Genomic DNA, 23,828 nt, shown 5'->3' with positions numbered 1-23,828 from the left:
ATACAAAACATCAGTTTCATCCCTTCTGTTGCTTAGAACCCAAACCTTAGAGACAACCTTGATTCTATTTTTTTAAGTTTTTTTTTTTTGGATGTACATAACAGTAGAGTGTACTTTGACATGTTATACATACATGAAGTATCACTTACTCTAATTAGGATCCCATTCTTGTGGTTGTACATGGTGTTCACTGTGGTGTATTCCTATGAACATAGGAAAGTTATGTCCAATTCATTCTACTGTATTTCCTATTCCCATTCCCCCTCCATTCCCTTCATTCCCCTTTGTCTAATCCACCGCACTTCTTTTCTTCCCCATTCTCTCGCTGTGTGTTAGCACACACACATTAGAGAGAACTTTTGGCCTTTCATTTTTTGGGATTGACTTATTTCATTGAGCATGATGGTCTCCATCCAGATCCATCCATTTATAGGCAAAAGTCATAAAGTCTTTATGTCTCGAGTGATATTCCATTGTGTGTATATATCTGTTGAAGGGCATCTGGGTTGGTTCCATAGCATTTGTATTCTTAATAATTGCCATTCTGACGGAGTGAGATGGAATCTTAGAGTAGTTTTAGTTTGCATTTCTCCAGTTGCCAGAGATGTTGAACATTTTTTTTCATATACTTGTTGATCATTTGTATTTTTTCTTCTGTGAAGTACTGTTCAGTTCCTTTGCCCATTGATTGATTGGGGTTTTTTTTGTTTGTTTGTTTTGTTTTTTGGTGTTAAGTTTTTTTGAATATCCTGGAGATAAATGCTCTATTTGAGGTGCAGGTGGCAAATATTTCTCCCAATCTCTAGGCTCTCTCTTCACATTATTGATTGTTTTCTTTGCAGTGAAGAAGTTTCTTGGTCGATACCATCACATTTATTGACTTTTTTGATTTTATTTTTTGTACTTTAGGAGTCTCGTTGAGTAATTCGGTTCCTAAGCCAACATGGTGGAGAATTGGGCCTGCATTTTCTTTTAGTAGGCACAGGGTCTCTGGTCTAATGCCTAGGTCCTTGATTCACCTTGAGTTGAACTTTGTGCAGGATGAGAGATAGGAGTTAAATTTAATCCTGCTACATATGGGTTTTCAGTTTTACCAGTACATTTGTTGAAGAAGATATCTTTTCTCCAATGAATGTTTATGGCACCTTTGTCTAGTATGAGATAGCTGTATTTATGTGGGTTTATCTCTGTGTCCTATTATATTTCATTGGTCTTTGTGTCTGTTTTGATGCCAATACCATGCTGTTTTTGTTACTATAGCTCTGTAGTATATTTTAAGGTCTGGTATTGTGATGCCTCCTGCTTCTCTATTCTCATTAAGGACTGCTTTGGCTATTCTGGGCCTTTTATTTTTCCAAATGAATTTCACGACTGCTTTTTCTAATTCTATGAACACATGCCATTGAGGTTTTAATAGGAATAACATTCAATCTGTATAGCAATTTAGTTGTTTGGCCTTTTTGACAATATTAATTTTGTCTATCCAAGAACATGGGAGATCTTTCCATCTTCTGAGGTCTTCTTCAATTTCTTTCTTTTTTTAGTGTTCTATAGTCTTTATTGTAGAGGTTTCACATCTTTTGTTAGATTGGTTCCCAAGTATTTTGTCTTTTTGAAGCTATTGTGAATAATGTAGTTTGCCTAATTTCTCTTTCAGCTGATTCATCATTGATATATAGGAACACAATTGATTTATGGGTGCTAATTTTATATCCTGATATTTTGCTGAATTCATTTCTGAGTTCTATACACTTTCTGGTGGAGTATTTTGGGGGGTATTCTAAATATAGGATCCTGTTGTCAGCAAATAGGGATAGTTTGAGCTCTTCTTTTCCTATTCATATCCCTTTAATTTCTTTCATCTGCCCAGTTGCTTTGGCTAGAGTTTCAAGGACTCTGTTGAATAGAAATGGTGAAAGAGGGCATCCCTGTCTTGTCCCAGTTTTTAGAAGGAATGCTTTAATTTTTCTCTGTTAGAGTGATGTTGTCTTGGACAACCTTGATTCTTTTCTCTCCCATATCTTACCTCCAAACAAAAGCCACCTGTCACCTGTACTTTTAAATTATATCCTGAATCCAGACCCATCTCAGCAATGCTGTTGTGGTGCCCTCCTCTGGGCTATCATCATCTCTCACTCGAGTTACTTTATTCTTCAGTGTTCTTCACTTTCTCTAAGATATGGCTAGGTAGGTGTCAATTTGTTTTATTTATCATTTTTGAGAACTTTAGGATTCCTGGATCTGCAAATTTGTATTTCTGAATAATGTTGGAAAATTAATTATCCCTTTTACCTATGATTTTCTTTCCTATTTTTAGTGTTCTTTCATGGAACTCTGATTTGATGTCATTTTAAGACTTCTCATTCTATTTTCCATGATTCTTATCTTCTCTTTCATTCTTTCTAAATCATTTTCTTCTGTGGAATTTCCCTGTGTTGATTTTTTTTTAGTTCACTGGCTGCTAGTTGTCTAAAATCATATGTATATTATTCACTGCATTTTATATCAATTTATTAATTTTTCAAATGCTTATTCCCTATTTATATTCTTATATGATATATTTGATCTGATGATTTTTATATTTCAATTTCTTGCAGGTTAGTTCTACTGTCTGTTTTTGTGCTAGTTTTTGCTCATTGTTTGTTGTTTCCTTGGGTATTAAGCTATCTTTGACTATGAACTATTAATTTTTAAAAGAATTATATGAATTATTTGAAACCTGAGATAAAGTAGATTTTATCATGGACAATTTATGTTTGTTTCTACCAGTTGTCTGGGAGGTTTACCAAGCAGAATTTAATTTAAATTAAATTGGTTTGGGGGGATATTATAAAAATAGTGTGATTTTAAACTGCAGAAGTGCATGAGCATCAGCTTGTGGTAACAGATTTTTAAAATTTTTCCTTTACCTGGTACCAAGGTCAAAATGGTTTGACTTCCTCTATTTTAGTGGGGTTTTCTTCATCCTTAAAGCCTGGATGTAACTTTGAGTTCGGCTGTAGTTGGATAAGTGTCCTGTAAGACCTGTGTAATAGGCTTGGTCCCAGCCCCTGGTGCTACTGGGAGGTTGTTATTATCTGCATGTGTAATGTCCCTCCAAGACTCATGTGTTAACAATGTAACAATGTTCAGAAGTGAAAGGATTAGATCATAAGGGCTCTGGCCTCATCAGTGGATTAATCCATTTGATGGATGAATAATTTGAATGGTCTTGTTGGGAAGTGGTGAAAATGATAGGTTTCTGGAGACATGGCCTTGGAGACTATCTCTGCTACTGGCCCCTTCCTGTCTCTCTCTGCTTCCTGGGTGCCATGATCTCGTAGCTTCCCTCTCCCATGCCCTTCCACCATGATGTTTCTGCCTTGGATCCTGTGGACCAAGGACTTAATCCTCTGAATCCATGAGCCAAAATAAATCTTTCCTCCTTAAAGTTGTTCTTGTCAGGTATTTAGATCACAGTGATGAAAGGGGGACTCATGCAGAAACAGTGGGACCTTTATAAGGTCAGAACTAGTGGGAGGACTTCTGGTCATTGGAGCACTGCCCTTGAAGGGGATATTAGGACCCCATCCCCTTGTCCTCCTTCCTCTTTGCTTCTCAGCTGCCACAAGCCAAAATAAACCCCTCCTTCTTATAATTTGATTATCTCAGATATTTGCTATACTAATGGGAAGTGAACGCAGTCCCAACTTTATACAGGAGTCTCTTGTTATGAAACTCACCTGGGCAGGTCCTAGGATATACCTCCCATCCTCTGCACACCTCACAGTAAAGAGGAGCTCAAGGAATTTCAAGCTCTGAAAGAACCCTCAGTGGAAACACTAGCTTTGGCTGGTGTTTTCTTTTCATATCTGTTCTTTGACACTTTTATGAATATTTTTAAAATTTATTCTTCACTTTACTTGCTTCAGTTGTGAGAATAATTAGATTGTCTAATCCACCATAGTCTCAGAAACCAAAGTTTGACTTATTCTTCATTCCTTTGCTCAACAAAGTTTCGTATAGTAGCTCTCTTATGTCAGACACTCCCAGGGTCACAGATGTGGAAAAAATCAACACACTGACTCTAATCTCAAGGTACTCACAGGGTATCCTGGGAGGCAACACATAAACCAAGAATTGTAAGACATGCTACAGTTTTTCAACATATAAAATAAATGAAGACAACTAATAGTTATTTAATATCTGAAGCATACATTTTGTATCAGTTAACAAACAGCCCTAGGAAATAAGTATTATCCCCATTTGGACAAGAAAATAAGTAAATTTTTCAAGGTTACAGGATTAAGATAGTGGTCCTGGGCCTCAGAAATGCTCAACTCCCAAGTCCTAATGTGGAAATGTGGTCATTCTGCTGCTGTTGAAGTGTCATGGAAACAGGAGTGAGGAATTGACGGTCCTTGGAGAACCAGAAGGCTGAAGGTAAAGCAGGCCTCAGAAGTGGCTTTGGGGACAGAGCTTGAAGGATGAATACACACCAGCATGTGGAGAAAGGGCATAAGGCATTCCATATAGAGGACTACCTCACACATGCGATATGTTTAGCAACCTGCGGCCAGAGCAGAGAGTATGCAGGGAACAGGTGCGTGGTACAGCAGGCCAGGGAGGCTGGCAGCAGACTTGAGCCACCCATGGTCACTGAAAAATCACTCTTCCCATTGTGGCTGTAGCACTGGAAGTCAGTGACTAGCCATGGCCTATTGGGCTGGAGGACACATCTGTCTACCTAGATTCTACTCCCCACCCAACCACCAAGTAGCTGTCTTGTTTCCCTGGGGAATCCTCCAATCTGAGGGTTTGTCATTTTGGTAGAACCAAAATCCCAAGCTCCAAGGGGTATGACCTGGGTTGGGCCAATCAGAGCATCATACACTTAATGATTGGTTCAGGGACTAATTGTGGGTTTCGACTCATATCCTGGAGCTTACAATTGTTGGGAAGATAAAACTTTCTAGTTTTCCTCTTGGGTTTAAGAGAACATAGGTTGTAAGCTGGAAGCCATCTGCTGGAAAACAGAGTCACCACAGATGGGAGCAAAACCAGAGGAGAAAGGTGATACTGAGTCCTCGTGGTATTGCTTGTGTCCCTGGTCCAGCCATGCAGAGATTTTCTACTAAGTGAACCACCTTTAATTTTTTGATTAAACAGAGTATGCTTTAATCGTATTTGCAATCAAAAGTCTTGACTAACATGAAGGTAAAATGGAACCTAAATAATCACCAAGTGACACTGTATTATTACATATCAGTGTGTCATCAATGTGTAGGCTCCATGAGTCAGTTACTAAGACATCAGGTAAAGAAGAAAAGAATAAACATTTGCTGAGTACCTATCATATGACATGTTAGATCTGGTCCTCATAAAACCCCTGTAAGGTTCACATGATGATCCATTTTATAAATGAAACAATTGAACTCCAGGAATGTGAACTCACTCACCACTCGCTAGCTTCATGTCCTCCGGGCAGACCTTTGTCTGGAGGATGTCAGTCAGGGTTTCCTGTTTCCCATTTGGCATGCTCCTTCGGCCTTCATGGACTCTGGTCATCTGGATTTTTGCAGGTGTCCCTTTACAGATATCTACCTGCAAATATGGAACAGGACATGTTGCAGGGCTCTAAATTTCCAATCAGTTGTCTGCTTCTGAAGGCTGTTTTTTATTCAGTCATTCCTTGTAGATAACTATTATTTACTATTCATTACTTAGTGCTAGGTAAGAGCACACAGTGTCCTTATTTGTCTCTGAATGGCCAGTAAATGCCTGGCACAGAGGCAGACTCCTGGGAGCCCGGCACCAACCACACTGTAGGTTCTTTGTATATTCCATCTCATATAACCATCTTGACATCTCATGAGAGAAATATTATCAGTCCCCTTGATAAAGAGTCTAGAGAGGTTAAGTAACAGGTCTCTGGGCCCCCAGTTAGTAATCAACTGTGGCAGGGTTGACCCCAGGACCTGTGCTCTGGACCACAGAGGGAGGCTGGAATATCTTCCTTGACATTTTGTCTTTCTAGCCACCATTCTTCTTTCTTAACCTCTCTGCCCTTCCTTTCTCCAGAGTTGGTCAGACACTTCCTAAAGGTGAGACAATCCGTGAAGCTCTGGAAGCAGAGAGATGCAGGGCACAGAGGGGCCTGCCTGCTGAGTACGGAGATAACACAGCCAATTAGGGTGTGATGTGAGCAGCGTTGTCAGAACTGCTCTCGGCCATGGAAACAGCACAGGGAGGGGCCGGGAAGATGTCATAAAGCAGGATTTTATTAAACTATTTTTAAAATGTAGGTAGGAGATTGTGGAGGAGGTAAAGGGATACCTGGCAGATAATCAGCATGAGCGAAGGTGTGCAGTATGTGGACAAGTGCTAGTGTCTTTAAAAGATAGTACAGAAGCTGTGGAGGGGAGGGGCTGAAGGAAAGGGGAGGAGACAGGAGAAGAGAGATGAGGAGGTAGAAAAAGAGAATGAGGCTGAGTTAGGAAGCCACACCTGGGAGAGCTGAGGGTCCTACAGGCAAGACAAAAATTTGGGATTTATTTCTTAGCTATGGGAAGAAACCTGATCAGATTCATATTTCAGAAAGATCTGGATAGACTGGCTGGAAAATACACCAGGGAGAGAACACTTTTGGCCACCTCATTGTTTTCTGTTGTCAGATGAAGAGGGAGAGGGATCAGCATCCTTCCCATGACAAGAAAGTGGATGTGGGCATTGACTATGAGAACACATTTGAAAGTTCTGAGAAAAAGCCAAATAATTGATAGAAAGCATGAATTATCCTGACCTTTGTTGGGATCATGAGCAAATTATGAGAAGAACAAAAGGAGGGGGATTCTCTTAACTTCCTGTCATTTTAATAGGAAAGTAATGAAGTCAGTCTTTTACACAGACACAGTGACCATGGTCCTCCAACACAGTCCCTTGAAGAGCAGCACACCAATTCTCTTAGGGCTGTCTGTGGGAATGTTCCCAGGAGGCAATTTGAATCATGATGGATTATGTATCTACTGCCTAATCATTTATATTTGACCCCCAAAGGACACTATCCAGCTAAATTGCCCACTTCGTTCATCTAACACACCTCTAACAAAACAGTAACTTTTAACAATTTAAAAATGTAAACCACTACCCCACCCCCACCAAAAAATCGGGAAGTGATTCCTTCGTGGTACCCTGACCCTACACCTGGATCCTTTCACATAGCTAGCACTGAAAAAGGGCACACTACTGCTTTTTCATAGTCAATATCCTTGGATTTCATATTGATTTTCTCATATGCTCCTGATCAACCCTTCCCTGATCTCCAGCCTCAACACTTACTTATGGCCTTGACCCTTCCCTCTGGCCTGGACACCCAATGCTGTTCCCGACTCCAGACCCTGTATTTTTCTAATCAGTGACGTATTCCATCCTTTGAATTATTATTATTTTGGTACAGGGGATTGAACCCAGGGGCACTTTAGCTCTTAGGTATGTCCCCATTCCTTCTCATTTTTTATTTTGAGACAGTGGCTGGCTAAGTTGCTGAGGATCTCACTAAGTTGCTGAGGCTGACCTTGAACTTGTGACCTTCCTGTCTCAGCCTCTCTTCTATGGATTATGCTTCTCAGTGATATTCTCTAAACACCCAACATACCTTCTGCACCTACATACCAGTTTGGGCTCACAATGCCAACATGCTGTTTGATTAACCTAGCCCTGCAGATGGTGCTGGGGTACCCTGATTTTAAAAGACAGGCCCATCTCAGACATCTGGAATGTTTTGAGCCCTGGAGTCACCCTGGTGGCATCTGTTGCTTAAGCCTCCCTCCACACCAGCTGCTATGAAGGGGGAGTGGTCAACCAAACAGCTACAGGTCTGATATTAATAAAAGAAACATTTCATTTTTATGCTATCTTCTGTCTTACCAAGTGCTTGCAGGCACCTTTTTTCCCCCCATCACAAACAAGGTAGAATTGGGATGGGAGTGGAGATGGGAGCTTGGGAGGGATTCCAAACCTGCCTTTTCCGATGAGATGACTGAACTCAGAAATGAAAACACTCTTCTAAGCAGGGACATGGGGCACAGAATTTAAGGAAGTCCTTGTTCTAGGATGTTATAAAAGCAGCATTTGAATGTGTCTCCCGAATTTCATGTACTGGAAACTTAATCCCCACCTCCCTGTGTTAGCCATATTAGGAGGTGGGGGCTTTGAGAAGGAACTGGGTCCCTCCATGGGCTAAAAGGAGTGGCTTTATCACCAAAGCACTTGCTTGTTCTGTCTCCCACATGATGTCCTCTGCCATGTGAGGCTTCAGTATGAGGCCCTCCCCAGATGCCAGTGTCTTACTCTTGTACTTCTGGCTTCAGAACCATGAGCCAAATAAACCTCTACACTTTATAAATTCCTTGGTCTCAGGCATTTTGTCTATAGGTTCAGAAAATGGACTAAGAGATGGTTCCCAAGAGTGAGTGCCTGTACCTTTTGTGCCCTGGGTGCCTTGCTGGTCCCACTCTCATTGCAGCCCTGCGGAGGCCTCCCTCCTGAATCATAAGTGGAAAGCTGAGGGCGAAGCTCAATGTTTTCACACATTTCTTCCTTGGCAAAGAAGTCCAGCACCCACTGCACCTTCTGATTCTTGTCTTAGTCTCTAAAATGTCCCACCCTGAGCAGATCCTTCTGCACGTCTGAATTATGCCATTTGACCAGGAACCCTCGACACAGATACCTTGGAAGGACTGTTTGTATGTGGATCCTTTTCTGTTTGAGGCTCCAGATCACACGGCCCTTTTTCCTTCATTCTTCTATCTGGATTTTCATATTTAGGGCTGAAGTACAAACAGACACGAAGGAAAAAGTGGAGATTAGAGTGTCAGATGGCAGCTCAATCCTAAATTAAAGGAGAAAACTGAAAGACTTATTTTACTTTTTAATAAGGAGGGACAGGATCAGATCAACCATAGAGACAGCTTCCCTGAGTTCCTGCCTGCTCCAATCAATGCTGGAATGTCAATTCCTGCTTAAAATCACTAAACTCCTCATGGGTTATAGGATAAAACCCAGGCCTGGCTCCTAAATTTCTTTCCAATCCCATCTCTCTTTGCTTCTTCCCCCCAGTTTTGCTCAAGTCTAGATTCATAATTATCCAGACCCTGCCGCAGTCCGGCTGCAGCAAAATAACCGGGGGGTGACGAGCAACTTGTGTACATTGATACAGCAGGAGTGGGAGCCATTTATTGTAGGACAGGAGGGGTATATATACATTCCACACAGCTTATCTTAATTAACATAAACTAGATACAGCAGTCAACCAATAAGGAATCTCCACACTTAATGGCTCGCTGGCGTTACTACACAAACCACTCCCTCTGCAAAATGCCAGGCGCCATCTTGACTTGTTTACAGACCCTAACATTTCCCCCTTTTGTTTAATTTAAATAACGACCATAGTGGTTTTTACACAAACACCATAAATAATCTGCTACAAGCAGAAGGGGAAGATGCAAAATGCCACAATACCAAGCCAATTGATGGCTCCATGCAAGAAGCCCTTGGAAAAATTATACCAGCAATGACACCGTTAGCAAAGATACAGTTTGTTGTCTCAATCCAGATAAAGCAGTGTCTCAATAGATTAACTCATAGTCCAGGTAAATCACAGTCCAGGTAAGTTCTGCAGGCAGCTAGCTTAAATCACAGTCCAGGTATCCTCCTCCCTTCTGCTAGTGATGGTCTAAAATTTGGGGGCCAACAGAGGTGAGGCAAAGAACCTCACCCCCCCACTGGTGCATAGGCCTATCCGCAAGTATGGCTGTTATGCTGGACCGGTAGTCAGTGACGGGTATGATCCAATTGCAGTGGTACCAACCTAAGACAGGAGGCTGACGCCTAGAGGTCAGCTCATCGGATGACGGGTAAGGACCATATGTTGAATTGGATAACCTAACAGGCACTGTCCCTAAGCCACATGCTTGTTGTTTAATTAAACAGAAGGGGGAAGATGCTGAGAGCCATAGCCAAGTAGGAATGACGCATGGCATTTTGGGTTGAAAGGTGACCCTGCTCAGGGATTAGGGCGTATCCTGCTGCCTCAGGCGCCTGCTCCTTTGGAGTTCCCGTTGAGTTCTCGTGGGGTTCTGAGAGAATTGGTGCGCGGAGCCGAGTGGAGGCAGGGTGTTCACGGGAAGTGTGGGTAGAGGTCGGTGAGAGTTTGGGAATAAGGAATTGCTGTTTGAATCTACAAGGCTTTGTGGTGGCTCGGTGATTTTGTGCCCAGCCAGACTGCAGCAAGACCCACCACCCCTTTTGAGCAACTCTCCTTTTTTCAGACATGCTGTATTCATCTTATGCTGCTGACAAATACAAGATCCTTCTTAATTAAAGGCGTCTTCCTACAGTGATACATGCATACCCATGTTTACAGCAGCACAATTCACATTAGCCAAACTATGGAACAAGCCTAGGTGTCCATCAATGGATGAATGGATAAAGAATATGTGGTATATATACACAATGGAGTTTTTTTCCCAGCCATAAAGAAAAATGAATTCATGGCATTTGCAGGAAAATGGACAGAACTAGAAACCATCATGATAAGCAAAATAAGTCAAACTCAGAACATCAAGGGCCCTGTGTTTTCTCTCCTATGCAGAAGCTAGAGAGGAAAAGGAAAAGAAAGTGCATAAATCTCCTAAAAATCCAAGGGAATTCAGTAGAGGAGGGGTAGGAGATAGGGAGGGTGGGGGAGTGCTGGGGAGTCATATTGGCCAAATTGTGTTTTGATATTGTGTGCATGTAGAAATATATAACAACAAATCCCATCAATATATACAACTATAAGACACCATTAAAAAAAAGAAAAGAAAAAAAAAAGACCCTCTTGATTTGTCTACAATGTCTTATCTGAGAATCTTTCCCTGATTCTCCCAAGCAGTCACAGTTTCTGCTGCCCTAACATCCTGGCCTTCTGTGCTGTATGACAACCTGACTTCAATTCTTCCTTTTTGCCCTATCAACTAGTTTGCTGAGTGTGTGCAGCATGGGCTGGAATGAGAGAGATAGGATAACCAAGCCCCTATTGTAACCAGATACCTTCAAGAGGAAACCGAGGCAGGTCAGGCCCAGGACCCAGCTGGCCCAGAGAGGAAAACTAGCTTAGTCATGAGAGGGTCAGTGGCTAGGCCAATCAATGTTTTCCTTTTGAAGATAAAAACTCACCTAAGTTCTTGATGGAGAAAACTCTTCCAAGGCTGAAAGTACAGAGGAAAATAAGTCACTTTTTTTCATAAATCCACCCAAATTAGGTTCTATTGTACAGCTAAAGATCATTAGGAGGCTGGACCAAAGGGTAGGGGGCAGGGGCACGAGCTCAGTACAGAGCCAAGGAAGTCAATCACCACAAAGTGTATCACGGAGAGTTTCATGAAGTACTGCCTGCGGGGCTGATGATCAATCAGAAAAGAAAATAAGCATTCTAAGCTTTCAGAGCATGCCTGGGGATGCAGGATTTGATGGAAAATTAAAGTGTTCTCTGTAAACCTTTTTAGGGATGCAGTTGTAAAATAAAGAACTTCTGAATTATGTGAGGAAATATGCATTTGTGGTATTTAAGCAGGGTTTCCGTGGGCACCATGGGTACAGGCAGGTGTGCCAGGAATGCTGGGATTGCTTCCTGACTGACCATACCCTCTGGCCCAAACTCAGCTCTCTCATCTAGATTTGGCTCCATTAAAATTATGTCCCACTAATAACAATATAGACCTTCATTTATTCAGTGGTCACATAACTGATACCATAAATTACTTGGAATCTCTTCAAGAACCCTGAAGAAAACGGAAAATAAGCATCTGAAATGCCACCACGAAATCCAGGTGTACTAGCTCACGTGTGCTCCTCTGAGGAGAGCCCTGTAGGCATTCATGCAGGGCCTGCTGGTTCTGATTTTATATATAATTCTAGCACTGGCAGGAGGACCAGTTAGATGGAGGTTGTTTTCCACCTTTGCTACATTGTTTACAGGTTCCTTAACTCCTCAAGCCTTCAGGGTCCCATCTGTAGCATGGAAGCAGTGATCCTAGCTCATAGTGCTACCACATATGCAAAAGTGCTTGGCTCACAGCAGGGCCTTGGTACAGGGTCTTGGACAGATGAAAGACACAGAGGTGTTGACAGCAGATGGAAAGGGTAATTGTCAGAAAGAAAACAATTACAGACAGCAGAGTTGCAGTGGTTTAGTGTGAAGGCAACAAGCTCTTCTCCAAGGGCCCGGAGCTTCTCGAAAGAGACTGAGTTGTGTCCACTGACCCTACAGTCAAGGCTACTCCAAGGCACTAAGAATGGATGAAACCAGGTGCTGGGGATGTGGCTCGGTGGTTGAGAACTTGCCTACCATGTATGAGGCTCTGGGTTCTGTTCCCAGAGCCAACAATAAACAAAAACAATGATATCAGATGCCACTCACCAAGCTTAAACATAGAGATGAATGTAAACCATATCTGAGGGTTAAAAACTAAAAATACTTTCATGCCTTTTAACTTGAAAGCTATGAGACTTGGTCATATGCAGGGCTCTCTTATGCAGGGTGTTTTATCATATGTTGATGTTACCAGGTAGCTGAAGCTTTTATTTATTTATTTTCCCAGTACTGGGTGTCGAACCTAGGGGTGCTCAATCACTGACCTACATCCCTATTTTTTTTTTTTTTTGAAACAGGGCCTCACTAAATTGCCTAAGCTGGCCTTAAACTTGCGATCCTCTTGCCTCAGCCTCCCAGGTCACCATGAGTACAGGCATACACTACTGTGTGGCCTAGGTGAAGCACTTTTATAGATTGCTTCTACTCTTGCTCATAAGAATGATAGTCATTTGTATTTTTCTAGCTACAGAATGTACCCACAAATAAATAATCCTCATCAGAAAGTATAAGACAACCAAGAAAGAGAGATAAAGGATGTAGACTAAATGAATACTGTAAGGACAAGATAGGACATTAACTGGCACCATGAAGACACTAGGTATGCACCCACTGTGAGCCAGGCACTGTGCTGAGTGCTTACACACTTTGACTTGGTTCCCTCACCCATTCAGGGAGATAAGTATAGTTCCATTTATTTATTGGGCATCTACTACTGTAGATACAGTAACAAGGCATATGCTTCCTGTCTCCAGGGAGATGGATGACTCCATTTTATAGAGGACTTGCTAACAAACTCTTTACCGATACTTACCTTATGTTCATCCACACAAGGATTCCAGATGTGGGTGCTTTATCATCCCCATTTTATGGGTGAGGCCATGGAGATTCAAGATCACAAAGCCAGGAACTCTGGTTCTGCATGGCCTTCATCAAATGCTATATCACCTCTAAGGTGGCACCTGTTACCATGCCCAACAGGAGCCCCTAAGTATGCCTTGGGATCTGGACAATTTCTCAAAAACACAAGATAAAGAAATGGATTGGCCAAGGGACTCTTCCCTTAGCCACTGGATTCTGGAAAAGCCTGACAAAGGGTAAAACCAAAAACTAGGACCTTCACTTTCACCAAAGAAAGTGCTCTAGAATCAACCTTGCAGACTCGTTTACTCTTAATTGTCACAGTGGTAAGGAGAGAGGAAACTGTACCTTTTGGAGTTCTTCAATTTCAACTTCATAAGTTGCTGAAATAACATAAAAAATTATCTCAGGTCAGTTTGCCCAGCCATTTCTTACAGTACTCATGATTAAAGCAATGATGCAAGATGGCAAAGTTCAGTTATATCAACCTTCAGAGCATCGATCTATACGAGGCTCTGTCTACACAGTTTGGGAAATTCTAGGGTCACCGATCATGGTTTTAATTTCTGTGGGAATTTCTAACATGGAATTTATAGTTGATAAAAGCATACAGAACCATTTAAAGTTTCTTGGTTTACTAAATAGATATATACTCCATGCCTAAGAGAAAGCACTGAAATTTAGAGGTAGCACTTTAGAAGGCAAACTTGAAAGAAAAAAGCGCCTAAATGCCACTTTGACAAAATGAACTCATATCATGTCCCAAAGTGGACTATTTTTGAAACACTGCTTGAAGGGGAGCCTGCCCATTAAGGCTCAAATATCTTTTGATTTTTCTGATACTTCTTTGGATTTATTTAAATGACACTTAATAATTGTATTAACAAATATAAGTAATGACAAGAATTTGGGTTCAAATTCAGTCCTGCCACTTCCTACCTGGGGGATTTCAGACAAATTACTTCATTTCTTTGAGCCTTACCTTGTCCATCTGTGAAACTGGGCAAACTGGTACCAAGTTCATGAAGAAATTAAAGGGGATGATATTAGATGTTACCTACTTAGTAGAACAGCAGGGGTTCTATAAAAAGTGACGTGTTTTTTCACAAAATTGCTTATTTGGGGGATTTTTAGTTTTGTTTTGCTTAGAAGTTATTTATGCAAGTTCTTCCTCTGCTATTAAAGAATGTGTTTGTGACAAGCAGGACTTCTGTTTTATTTCTTTCTTGCTGCTAGAATCCTAAAGCTGACCAAACAACATGTTGTATTTCTAAGCTTTCATTTTTGCAAACACATAATTCATAATGCAATTAATGGAATCCCAGGTTTTCCTTAGGAATTGTCAGCACATGATTCTTGTCACACTGACCTAAAATTTTGCAAGGATAATTAGTAATATGTACTTCATATTGGGTACACTTTAATTTTCACTGATTTTTAAATGAAAAAAATTCTATTCTGTCACTCCTCGATTTAAAAATTTAAACTATTAATATTTTCAAAAAATATCTCCTTGCTGGGTTGGGATTGTGGTGGGGTGGCAGAGTGCTTGTCTCATACATATGAAACACTAGGTTCTATCCTCAGCGCCACATAAAAATAAATAAATAAAATAAAGGTATTGTGTCCATCTACAACTAAAAAAAAAATTAAAAAAAAAATCTCCTTGCCATGTACAGTGGTACATACCTGTAATCTCAGGAGCTTGGGAGACTGAGGCTGGAGGACTGCAAGTTCAAAGCCAGCCTCAGCCACTTAGTGAGGCCCTGTCTTAAATAAATAAGGCTGGGATATGGCTCAGTGTTCAGAGTGTTCCTGGGTTCAATTCCTAGGTACCCCCCCCCCCCAAAAAAAAGTCTCCTTACGATACAGTTTGCCCCATATCTTTTCCTAGTATGGATTTGGTCTACAAATTAAAAAAATGATAATCTCCTTCAATTTGTTTATCTGTTTTTTTTTAATGAAAAAATTGTGATTTCATTTGCTTTCCCTAGCCACCTGGAGGGGTAGAAAATACTATTTATTCTGCTTTAGGAACTATGAAACCAAGGCTCAGAGACACCTTAATTGCTATGTCTAGTAAACAGAGATAATACACATTCCCTTGAAAACATATTCATGATGTTAAATATTTTAACAAAGTAGGGACTCTTCAATGGTACGCTATGCAATACAAACCTACTCCAAGGTACAAAAAGGCTGTATCCCAAGGGGTCAGGAAAGAACTAGGAGATTTAACAAGGGGATAAGACTCAAGCCCAGTCCTGGCTCACTCTATACTGAGTTATAGAACTTTCTCTCCATGGAATAGCTTTGCCTTGACTGGCAGAGGAAGGGCAAATGTCAGAAGAGGGTCCTTAGCCACCCTCCATCTACTAATGTCACAACATGGTCATGTCTGGGAGGCCCACAGCTAATTCTACATGTACTAACTCCCTGTGTGACCTTGGAAAAGTCCCTTCACTCTGTTAGACCAGTAGATGAGATGACTCTTTCTAATATTACAAAAACAATAATAAAAAGCCGCTATCATTTGTATGCATATAGCTAGCAGGCACTACGCTAAGTATTTAAGTGCACTATTCCACTCAACTCTTATGACAATTGCTGCTCATACTCCTTCTTTACTTATGGGGGAACACACAGAGAAGTAAAATACTTGCCCCAGGTCACTCAATTTGGAAATGACTTAACTTTCTTCTAATGTTTATTATTAACTTTCTTCTTTGTTTATTTAAATGAACTATTACTCAGGAACATAATCAGAACTTCATCATTTGAAGGAATCTCTGGGGTCTCAGAAGCACAGTCTAGAAAGCACTGGCCCAGGTGACCTCTGAGGACAATTCTGAGAGCTTCCAGAATAACAAGAAGCCTGTACACCGGAGGCTGAGTTCTGTAAGGATGGGCAAGACTCACAAAGGCCCCGTGCAGGGCTGGGCTCAGTGGTGATAGTAAAAGCCAAACACCTCATCCTCTCCTGCTATTTAAAGATATCATTTAGATTCCTCACCTTCCTAGGTGGACAAGTCAAGGAAGAAAGATTCATTTTCATTTAACTTTTGGATAAGGTGTAAAAATTAGCTCAAGGATTTAGGTTTGTTTTGTTTTTGTTTTAATCTATGGATATTCTGTTGCTACAACATTTTGTTCAAAGGCTGTCTTTCCTCTGTTGAATTGCTTTAGCATCTTCATAAAGAAAACAATCAAGTGGTCATATTGGCATAGGTCTATTTCTGAGTTACCATTGATTTCTATGTTTCTCCCTGCCAATGCCACAGTCATGATTACTGTAGCTGTAAGTCTTGAAACTGGGTAGACTGATGTTTCCTAATCTTTCTTTTTCAAAACTGTTTTTAGGTGTTTCAGTTCCTTTGCTTTCCCATACGCATTTAAGAATAATCTTGCCTATTTCTACAAAACATCTTGCTGGGATTTTTATTGCAATTGTGTTAAACCTGTGTATCTCGAGGGGAGAATTGAAATTTTCTCTTGTCAATTTTACTGTATTGAGTCTTCTAATCCAAAAGCAGGATATGTCTTTTCATTCACTTACACTTTGATTTATTTAATCCAAATTTTACAGTTTTCAGCATTTATGTCTTATACATGCTGTGTTAGATTTCAGTCTGTCTTTTTTCTGAACCATTGTAAAAGGTATTGTATTTTTCAATTTTAGTGTGTCCACGTGTTCACTGCTAAGATATAAAAATAAAACTGTATCATACAACCTTGCTGAACTCAATTATTAGTCCCTAGGAGGGATTTTTAGGAAAAGGAGGTTGTAAATTCCTTAGGAATTTCTACCTAGATAATCATGTCACTCCAAAGAAAGGCAGTTTTTATTTCTTCACTTTTGATCTGAATGTCTTTTATTTCCTTGCTTTACCTTATTTTACTGGCTACAACTCTCAGCTCTGTGTTGAATAGGAGTGGTGAGAGAGGCTATTCTTGCCTTGCTCCCAATTTGGGGATAAAGCCTTCAGTATTTGTGGTTAAGCATCATGCTTCGCTGTAGGTTGGTTTTTGTGTGTGTGTGTGTGTGTGTGTGTGTGTGTAAATGTGCTTTATCAAGGTGAGGACATTCCCCTCTTAATTTTTCAAGAATTTTTGTATCATGAATGGGGGTAGAATTTTATCCATTTTTTGCATAGATTTTATATGATTTTTATTCTCCATCTGTCAATATGGTAGATTTTGTGAATGGACTTCTCAGTATTGAACCAGTTTACATTTCTGGAATAAGACACTTTTAGTCATGGCATGCAATTCCTTCTAAAATCTTCTGAATTCTGTTTGCTAATATTTTGTTAAGGATTTTTATGAAACTCATAAAGAATATGAAGTTTTCTTATTTAATTGGCTTTTGTCTAGTTTCTGTATCAGGATAATACTCACTTTATAAAATAAATCAAGAAATGTTTTCTCTTCCATTTTTCTGGAAAAGATCACATAGAATTGGTATATAATTCTTTAAATGTTAGTATTTTTCTGGTGAAGTCACTTGGACTAGGATAATTGGAGGGGGAGATTTTTCAAATTATGCAATCAATTTTCAAGAGTTACAGGACTACTCAAATGATTTATGTTGGGTGAGGTGATAGTTTGAGCTTTTAAAGGAATTACTCCATTTTTACCTCAAAATGTCAAATTTTATATGTATGCAGTTCTTTATAATATTCCTTTATTATTCTTTTGATGTCTACAGGATCTGTGATGATATCCCTGTTTCATTTTTGATATTTGTATCTTTTTTCTTTGTTTCTTTGTCAGTCTTGCTAGTGGTTTGTCAATTTTATTGATCTTTTCTAAGAACAAAGTTTTGGTTTCATTGATCTTTCTTATTTTAATTCCATTTACTTCTTTTATCTTTGTTGTTTCTTTTCTGCTATCTGCTTTGGATTTACTTCGCTCTTATTTTTCTATGTACTTTAGGTAAGATCTTAGATTGCAGCTTGAGATATTTACTTTATGATTTTTTAATTAAAAAGTAAAACATGTATATATTTAGGATACACAGCACTATATTTTGGTATGCAAATGCTTTGTGAAATGGCTTAATCAAACTACTTAATGAACATATTATCTCCTATATTTTTTGAGGTGAGAACACTTAAAATCTACTCTTACCATTTTTAAAGTATTCAATGTATTGTTATTAACTATGGTCACCACAGTGTAAAGTAGATCTCTAGAATTTATTTTCTCGAACTAAAATTTTGTTTCCTTTGACCCAATGTCTCCCTGACCTCCTCCTACGCCTGCTGCTGGGAATATCATTGATTATACTCTCTGCTTCCATGAGACTCACTGTAGATTCTACATATAAGCAAGAATAATGCAGTATTTATCTTTCCAGGTCTGGCTTATTTTACTTAACATAATGTCTTCCAGGTTCATTCACATTATCATAAATGACAGAATTTCCTTCTAAGGCTGAATAGCATTTCATCCTGAATATATTACATATTTACTTTATCTCTTCATCTCTTGATGGACACTTAGGTCGATCTATATCTTGGCTATCGTGAACAACGCTGCAATGAACGTGGAAGGCAGATCTCTCTTCTTCATACTGATTTTATTTCCTTTGGAGGAATATCTAGATGTGGGAATACTGCATCATATAGTTCTGTTTTTATTTTTTTTCATAAATTTCATATTGTTTCCATTATAACTGATTGCCAAAAAAGTCCCTTAATTTTATTAACTCTTTCACATTTTGATTTTTTTGTTATTACAAGTTACATATTTTATATTCCACACCTCTATCAAATTGTTATGGCTATTGTTGTTTTTAGTCATTTTGCCTTTTAACCTTCATACTAAAGATAAAAGTGATTCACACCCCACCATTACAGTATTAGATAATTCTGAATTTGTTGTGCATTTATTTTACCAGTAAATTTTTACCATTAAGTTTATATGTTTTCATGTTACTAATGGGTGTCCTTTCTGCTGGAAGAACTCCCGTTAGCATTCCTTGTAAGACAAGTTTAGTGGTGGAGAATCTCCTCAGCTTTTATTTGCCTGGGAAAGTCTATCTCTTCTGAAAGACACTGTACTGGGTCAAGTATTGTTAGTTGGTAATTTTGTTTTTGTTTTTGGTTTTTTTTTCCCCTCACAATTTTTCATTTCAATCCATTCTCTTCCTGGCTTGTAAGGTTTTTGCTTAGAAAACCACTGCTAGACATATTGGAGCTCCTTTTTTTGTGATTTACTTTTTTTTCTTGCTGTTTTAAGAATCCCCTGTGTCTTTGATTTTAACAGTTTAATTATATCTTGTTGTAGTCTTATTTGGAACAAATCTGACTGGAAACATTTTACCTTCCCACACCTAGACAATTTTACCTTTCTCCAGCTTTTGAAAGAAGAAAACTTGAGAAACTCACCACCTTATCCTCCTTCACTGATCTCAATGTCCATCTTCTTCTACCTTTCAGAGTCTTCTTGTCTTCTTATGTTTATTTTTCATATATTTTATACATATATAATGACCACATTTTTAAAACTATACTTAGCAGGAAGGAAGGGGGAAAATACATGGGCTCCATCTTCCTAGAAGCAGGGTTTCACTAGATTTCAATGTCTTATTTTATCAAACACTCAAAAACTCCACAATAAAAATAGTATACCCAATTTCTAGATGAAAAAAAAATTAAGGTTCATGTGTCATCCAGGGGCATAAAGAGGATGGAAGAAACTAATAAAACAGATGAAGAAGCACAGTTTGGGGTGAAATAGCTCCACTTAGCTATCTTCTCTCGTTTTCCTGGAGGGTGTTATATGGTGGCTCTTTAGAGAAAGGAAGGGTAAGGGACACACCACACACTTTTGATCCCAGGCTATAGTTCCTCAGATTCTTCAGGCCTAGCAGATTTATTCTTGTCTCCCACAAAGATGCCCTTCTGAAAGGGGAAGCCCTAGCCACCATCCCTCCCCCAACCCCTCCTTCCTCTTGCTCTGTTACCTCCCAATGCGATTAGGGGCTTGTTTTCTGAGCCCTTTCTATTTTCAACCATAAATACTCGGCTCCTTGGCAGCAGAGCCCTGTTCATGATGCACAACCCAGGATCTTTCAGTGAAAGAACGAACAAGGGCCTGCCTCAGTGACTCCAGCTTTGGGTATCTAAAATGATGTCCCTTGGACGTCTCACCGTTAAGATTTGTGGCCTGGAGAGAATAAATGCAGATCTCTGGCCCCATTTCCCATACTCGGTTCTTAGCTTCACCCTGTACCATGAGTGACCCTTGCATGAATCCAAGCTCCATCCACCTCTCCCCATCCCAAAAGCTTTCCCTGAAGCCCAGTCTTTCCTGAGAAGACCCAATCAGGAGTGGGGGAGTCATTGCACAGGGCTGGATTCTAGGGTAGGGGAGTCTCATGTGATCCAGAGAGAGAAGGTACAGGCTCTGATTGGAGCATCCCCTTGTCTCTGTATACCTTTTGGCCTTGCAGAAGGGCATGCAATTGGAATTTAGCCCAAATGGGGCACCAAGCCTTTCTATCCAAAGTGTGGTCTCTAGACCAGCATCATCATCATCACCAGGAAATCTCAGGCCACATTGCAGAGCTACTGAATCAGAATCTGTAACTGGACAAGATCCTTGGGAGATCTGAGGGAACTCTAGAAAGTGAAGAGCCCTGCTCCAAGATGGGATGCTCAATACACTGATATATAGGCAGCATTGCCTTCTGGGAGCAACGGGGTACAGGAGTTCCTCTCCTTTATCTAGCATTTTATAAAACACAGGGAAAATCCTAACTCTGCCCAGTTGAGGAGAGAAGGAGTTTTCTAGTACTTCTCTAATCTCTTATTTCCTGGGCAAGGGAAGGAAAATGTCAATAGGGTCCTCATTCTTCCTACATGAATTTCCCAAGAAAATGGCTTCCTTTTCCCAAGTCTCAAGCTTATTGTTCTGTGTAATAAATTAATGAGACCAGATGATCTCTCTTTAACCTTCCTTCCAGAGAAGCCACACTTCTGTGAAAGAGAAGCAGCATAAAACTGTGGAAAGAAGGTGGGATTTTGAGGGAGGTTGACCTTGCTTACAACTGTTGCTCTACAAGATACAGCATATATGATCTTGTCCAGCTCAACCTCTGATCTTCAGTTTCCTGTCTCTAACAGTGAGTGATAAAACCATTCTATTACAGACATGTACACAGGACCTAATACAGAACTATAGTCCATAGTACAGGTTTGGCAATCACTTGTGTTTATTCTGGCACTAATATTTATGATTTTGCAGATAACTAAGAGATTCTTTAGGCAGAAACAGACATTAAATTTGCAGAAATATTAAGATTCCCTGCTTCTTCTAAGAGGGTAAGAGAGTCTCCCTTTTTTCACAAAAAGCTTGAATATTGTTGTCAATATCAGAGGTGGGAAGACTTAACTCTGAAACAGTGGTCAGATCCATTAAATAAATTCCCTTCTTCTATTTGGATTGAACACAACTGCCTAATTCTCATGGTCTCTTATCTCCATCTCCATGTTCTGAGTAACGAGGGAACTTCAAGAAAGACACCACAAAAAGAAAGATGAGGTTTCTATAGGAGAAGGAAAAAATATGAATCACTATATCTTGATTTTTTTTTCTCCTACGTATCTACAAAAAGCAAAGCAGCTAAGTCAATTGGAAAGGAGAGGAGAGGAGAGGAGAGGAGGAGGAGGAGGAAAGGTGGAGGGAAGAAGGCAGTAATAGGAATTGTAAACAGCACTGATGCCCAACTGGACTTCTTTATATTTTTTTAAGAGATCAGACATGGCAAAAGATAAAAAGAAATGAGATGGTAGAACAGAATGGCTGTGAGTTTTTTTTAACTTACACTTTGCCAGAGGGAAAAATACCATTTTTGACACATTTTTATTCCACACAGGGTTACAATATTAATTGGCTTAGCAGACTTACAATCAGCAATTTCTATTGCAGTGCACAGGTTAATGGAGTTGCCAGAGTGTCTCCGATATGAAATTGTTGCCTCATAATTATGTGGTTCTTCAAATTCAGCACTGAGAAGCACAGACAAAAAAAGGTTATTTAAAATAAAACATTTCTTTAAGCACAGTTTAAAACTCTTTGTATTTTTTTCTCATTAGAAAGTAATGTAAGTGTGTCTGGCCAATACTGTGACCTAAGCAGACATGGAAGGCACACACATCTCTCCTTTAAAAGCACAGGAAGTCTAGATGAAATATAACCGTGCAAAGTACTGCACAAAGATTACATAGCTCACGTGGAAATCAATAATGTAAAATCCCTGGTGCCAGTTACAGTGAGAAAACCCACAGTAAAAGTTGCTAAGGAATACTGTAGTCAAGGGACTCCAAGGGAAATTGAGACCAGATAAAGAAAGGACTTAATGATTGGGCAGTTGGGGATTTGATGTCTGAGTCACAGGCAAGTCTGAGCCACAGGCTTCATCTGAAGGGGGAGCTGTCATTGAGCTATCAACATGAAGTCCAGAGTCACACAATGATGTTCTATCTGTAAAATAAGTTCTAGAAAGAAATTGCACACTCTCCCAGAGAAAGAGCAAGACATTTTGTTGTCTGACTATGGCAAGAGAATTGAAAGAGCTTGATTTCTCAAATATGAGACATCATAAACTCAAAAACCCAGCATCAATGTGGGATCTAAATTCATTCAACCTGTATAATCCAGAGATGCAAAGCCAAAACTAGAACTTGAACTTCAAATCTTCCTCCTAAAGGCAAACCTGAAATAATTCTGTGAAGTTGTGTCCAAAACCTCTGGAACCTATGTCTGCAAAGAAAACAGGACCCTCTTAAGTCAGTCCCAAAAAACAAAGGACAAATGTTCTCTCTTATATGTGGATACTAAGCTATATCAAGGGAGGGTAAGGAGGGGAAGCACAGAAGTTCATTGGATTGGACAAAGGGGAATGAAGGGAGTGGGAAGAGGCAGAGAAAAAAGATAGTAGAATGAATCAGACATAACTTTCCTATGCTTGTATATGAATACAAGACCAATGTAACTCCAAATCATGTTTAACCACAAGAATTGGATCAAAACTATAATGGGTTGCACCCCCTATATATATGTCAAAATACACCCTACTGTCATGTATATCTAAAAACAACAAAATTTTAAAAAGGGGGGGCTTATAGCCCAAAACAAAACCATGCAAGGTGATGGGCCACCACAGCATGCACAGGAGATGCAGCTAGTAGGGGGATCAAACAATAGAGTTATATGAAAAGGAATTTAGAATAAGTGTGTTTTTTAAGTTTTCAAAGAAATTGAGTAATAAAAGCTATTAGGCAGATTTAGGAATAGGTGGAAGAAGTTATAGAAATCATAATTATAGTTCTTTTTTTTAAAGAGAAAGAGAATGAATTTTTTAATATTTATTTTTTAGTTTTCAGTGGACACAACATCTTTATTTTATTTTTATGTGGTGCTGAGGATCGAATCCAGCGCCCAGCGCATGCCAGGCGAGCATGCTACTGCTTGAGCCACATCCCCAGCCCAATTATAGTTCTTGATATAAAAAATTAATGTAGATGGGGCTGGGGATATATATATATATATATATATATATATATAT

At 39.7% G+C, this 23,828-nt stretch overlaps 1 protein-coding gene across 6 annotated transcripts in view; it reads right to left on the bottom strand.

Annotated features, from left to right (window-relative positions):
- Nucleotides 1–23,828, bottom strand: part of Fyb2 (FYN binding protein 2) — a 102,148-nt gene that overhangs the window by 26,842 nt on the left and 51,478 nt on the right. For all 6 annotated transcript variants that reach the window (XR_007351982.1, XM_048815313.1, XM_015484942.2 and 3 more), the window contains 5 exons: nt 22,169–22,269; nt 13,601–13,635; nt 11,197–11,228; nt 8,708–8,807; nt 5,439–5,583 (listed from right to left, as the gene is read on the bottom strand). Coding sequence is in view for 5 of the 6 variants with exons in the window: in XM_048815313.1 (XP_048671270.1) it covers nt 5,439–5,583; nt 8,708–8,807; nt 11,197–11,228; nt 13,601–13,635; nt 22,169–22,269 (413 nt within the window). In the remaining variant the exon portion in view is untranslated. The remainder of the gene's footprint in view (nt 1–5,438; nt 5,584–8,707; nt 8,808–11,196; nt 11,229–13,600; nt 13,636–22,168; nt 22,270–23,828) is intronic.

This window comes from Marmota marmota, unplaced genomic scaffold (genome assembly GCF_001458135.2).
Source record: "Marmota marmota marmota unplaced genomic scaffold, marMar, whole genome shotgun sequence".
Taxonomy (NCBI): domain Eukaryota; kingdom Metazoa; phylum Chordata; class Mammalia; order Rodentia; family Sciuridae; genus Marmota; species Marmota marmota.
This window is presented reverse-complemented; position numbering and strand designations above follow the sequence as displayed.